Below are 3,504 nucleotides of genomic sequence, written 5' to 3'. Positions count from 1 at the left end.
TTAATGAAAACGTCTTGTGGGCCATTTGGCATTAAGTCCTCTTGACTTTCTACTGTTGAGATAGAGTATACATTAGTGATTGCGTTGCGTATGGGATGTTTAAAAAATAAAAATAAAATTTTTGTCATTGGGGTGGGGTGGTGTGGGGTAGGGTAAGGTGAGGTGGGGTGGGTAGGGTCTGGAGAAGAGGTGGACTCTTAGAGAGAGAGAATGAGGGAAGGGTTAAGGAAGGAAGGGAAGGAAGGGAGGGAAGGGGCCCAATATGGTGGTGCTTCAATTGCAGACAATTATTTTAGCTTATATTCCTCTCAACCATACGTCAATAATAATAGTGCCGGGGCTACTAGACAATACTAGACGTTGAATAGCTATTCTAGTTGCTTTTATATCTCCTGTGCTAATGTCCCAATCTCTGTCATGGGCCATGGCCCCCACTCCCTCTCTCTTCCCACCTCCAGAAATGGTTCAGACATCAAGTACCATTGGCTGAAAAGCTTTCTGGACTGCAAGAACAAAACATGTGATTCGTGATTCTGTATTAAAGATTCTGATCTAATGACTTCTACCCTTTTTTTCTTGCTCAACTAGGATATACTTTTCTGGGTTCTTCTCTGCTTATTTCTCACCACATAACAATTTAATCATAAGATAAACCAGGAAGAAACCAAGCATAGGAGAAAAGGGAGGAGACTTGAATGTTGCACATTAAATTTGCAACACCTGCTGTTAATGTTCAGATCGAAATTTCGACCGTCGGTCTCGCAAGTGGTTGAAATCACAGAAAAGATTTCTTCAAATTTTGACTGTTGACAGTACAGTGCTGCACATTTAGTTCCTGTTCATCTCACTGTGTTTGTGATCTCTCATTTACGGAGAGAGATAGAAAACTGCTTGGGACCTAAAATTTGCCCTGTGAAGCATTTCAAAATTTCAATATTATGGGTTCTGAAGGGTCGGCTTTGTTGTCATTTTCATTGGGTGGTAGTTAGTTAAGAAATAAAATTTATGAAAATAATTTTTTATTTTTATTTTATTTTATTTACATGATTGGCTGTTTGGCTTTGAAAAAGGAAGATGGAACCTAGCTATTTCTTCTCAAGATCTCAGGCAAAAGTCTCTCTCTCTCCCCCGTCTCTGAGTTCAAAATCCAAAATCCGAAACCCAAAAGCCAAATCCAAAATCTGGAAAATCTCAGATCCCAAAAGAGAAAGGGGGCTGGGGGTTGGGGAAGGAAGCCAAGGCACCTGAAAAAGCTGAAACAAAGAACTGGGTGGGTCAGTGGTGCACGTGTGTCACATATATATGTATCTCCATTGATCCCAGAAAGAGCACAGCTGATCAGGGGACCAGTTATAGTATAGATTGACTGTAGAGACCCAATCTGAACAAAGCAACTGAAAAGAAAAATTGCCTTTCTGGAGCGAACATGCAGGAACCAAGTCTAACACCTTCCCACCTTAGCCAATTTGACTCTACTGTTATTGCCCACCTCGATTTGCTTGAGTTGAACACTATTATCATACCTAAAGAGATCAAAAAGGGAGCCTGAGAAGAACCCAGATGATCTTTTAACAGTCCTACTCATTATTAGAAGGATTAGCAACAGAACAACTACTTTGAATTTTGTTAATTTGGCTTCACAGAAAGCAGCAATGCTGGGCTATGGAACTTAAGCCACTATTACCTGGTTATGAGTACTGGGTTGATAAAAGAAGATCCAAAAATGGAGTCAAGATATAAGAAATTCTATGAAACTAGCTAGAAGACCTGAATAAGATTATCGCAGAAAGAGAGAGATGTTTCTGAAAGGTACTAAATCAAACTGAACAACTAGCAAAGAACATGAAATCTCAAACACCTAGTGGTCTCTAAGGTAAGCTTCTGATATAAATCTTTAGCAGATCTATCGAGAGAGAGAGAGAGAGAGAGAGTCGTGCTTGTGTGTGAGTTTGTGTGAGCTTTCTAAGTAACTTAGTTCATGAGAGGTAAGAAATTATGAGAGAAAATTGAACATATAAATAAAAACTTTAAAATAGGAGTGAAAATAGATAAAAGAAGAGAAGAATTTAAGTGGAAGCTAACGAAGAAGGAGCAACAGCAACAGCAGCAGTAGCCCCAGCTTCAGAAGAGCCACCACCTGCAGCAGCACCACTAGTACTACCATTACCACCGGCACCACCTTCCACGGCTGCAGTTGTTGTTGTTGTTGCTGCTGCTACTGCTGTTGATGTCGCCGCCGTGGTGGTTCGCTTCCGTTTCTTCTTCTCATAAGGAATCCCTCTAGCTTTGGCTTGTCCTTCTCTCACTTCCCTCAGGTATATCCTGACAGCCCTAGCTCCAAACGGGTTTGACTCAGGGCGTCCACCGTTTTCTTCATAAGCTGCTCTAAGCCGCCCGATGAGCGCATCAAGGCTTCCCCATGCCTGCTTGAGAGGACAAGCACAAGGAGCAGGGGGGTTTGGGTGACCAAAATAAGAACAACCAGAAAGATGCACCTTTGTCTTCCCAAACTGATCTAAGTACTTGAGAAACTCAATTACATGAGCTCCACTGCATCTTGCCAGCGTTAAGGGAGGCTTGTGGTTCTTGAGATACTGTAAGAAAGTGTTCCAATCTCTCCTCTTCTGTGACTCGTAACGACTCGGTGGCGCTGCTGACGATCCATCTACTCCTCCACCGCTTCTTCCTGAAGGACCCTCACCTGAGTTTGGCTCCGATGCAGCTCCACCACCACCACCACCTGATGTTGAATCCATTTTCTTCTTCTGATTTGGGTTTCCCTCTTCTACTAATTGGTCCACATGATCTTTGATGGGTCGGTTCCCTATCTGGCTCTCTGCTTCTCTTATGTAGTAAACTTGAGTTCTGGGTTTCAGAGAATTGATTTCAGCTTAAATTTGGGGCTTCTCAGAGGAAGGTTTGACGGGTTAAAGTGAGCTAGCGTGGTTTTTGGGGTAGGAAATGAACAGTGAAGTGAGACAAGAGAAGGGAACAGAAGCGAAGAAGAAGAAGGAAATTGGAAGAGATGGGACGTAAAAGGGAAATAGAGATGAATAGAGAAAGAGAGAGAGAGAGAGGGATTGTGAATGCTGCAAGTTCACGTGGTGGCCCCTAAGGACGTGAACTGGTCCGTTGGGTAATCTTCGCCCGCGCGCAGAGGGCCCTCACAGGTGCCAACGTTCATCCTCCGTTTCATTTAACAAAAAAAAAAAACTGTCTTTTTCTGGGGCTTCGTACCCGAGCACGGCAGCTTGAAACTTATGTAAGCAAAGCAGTGAATGGATTGTTTATACAGACAAACCTCTCTTCAAGCTGTGCGGGTTTGGTTATAACTTCTAACATTCATCTTTCTCAACTTTCTTTTTGAATAACTAACAAGTCTAGGTAGCTACACTCTTCATTATTGCAAATTATCACTCTAAGATCTTCATCTGTATTTATTGAATTAGGGTTAGGGTTTAGAGTAGGGGAAATGAAGAGACCTATAGATGCACCATGAGAATG

The 3,504-nt window shown here is 42.4% G+C and overlaps 1 protein-coding gene across 1 annotated transcript; it reads right to left on the bottom strand.

Moving 5' to 3' along the window:
- Positions 1-661: 661 nt before the first annotated feature.
- LOC149007804 (protein LIGHT-DEPENDENT SHORT HYPOCOTYLS 5-like) lies at positions 662-3,067 on the bottom strand. Its single transcript, XM_089165661.1, has one exon. The coding sequence runs from the start codon at positions 2,754-2,756 to the stop codon at positions 2,067-2,069; it is 690 nt and encodes a 229-aa protein (XP_089021787.1). The 5' UTR covers positions 2,757-3,067; the 3' UTR covers positions 662-2,066.
- Between the last annotated feature and the right edge of the window lie 437 nt (positions 3,068-3,504).

The sequence above is a fragment of the Hakea prostrata genome, chromosome 8 (assembly GCF_041222555.1).
Source record: "Hakea prostrata isolate BN-2017 chromosome 8, UWA_Hpros_2, whole genome shotgun sequence".
Classification (NCBI taxonomy): Eukaryota; Viridiplantae; Streptophyta; class Magnoliopsida; order Proteales; family Proteaceae; genus Hakea; species Hakea prostrata.
This window is presented reverse-complemented; position numbering and strand designations above follow the sequence as displayed.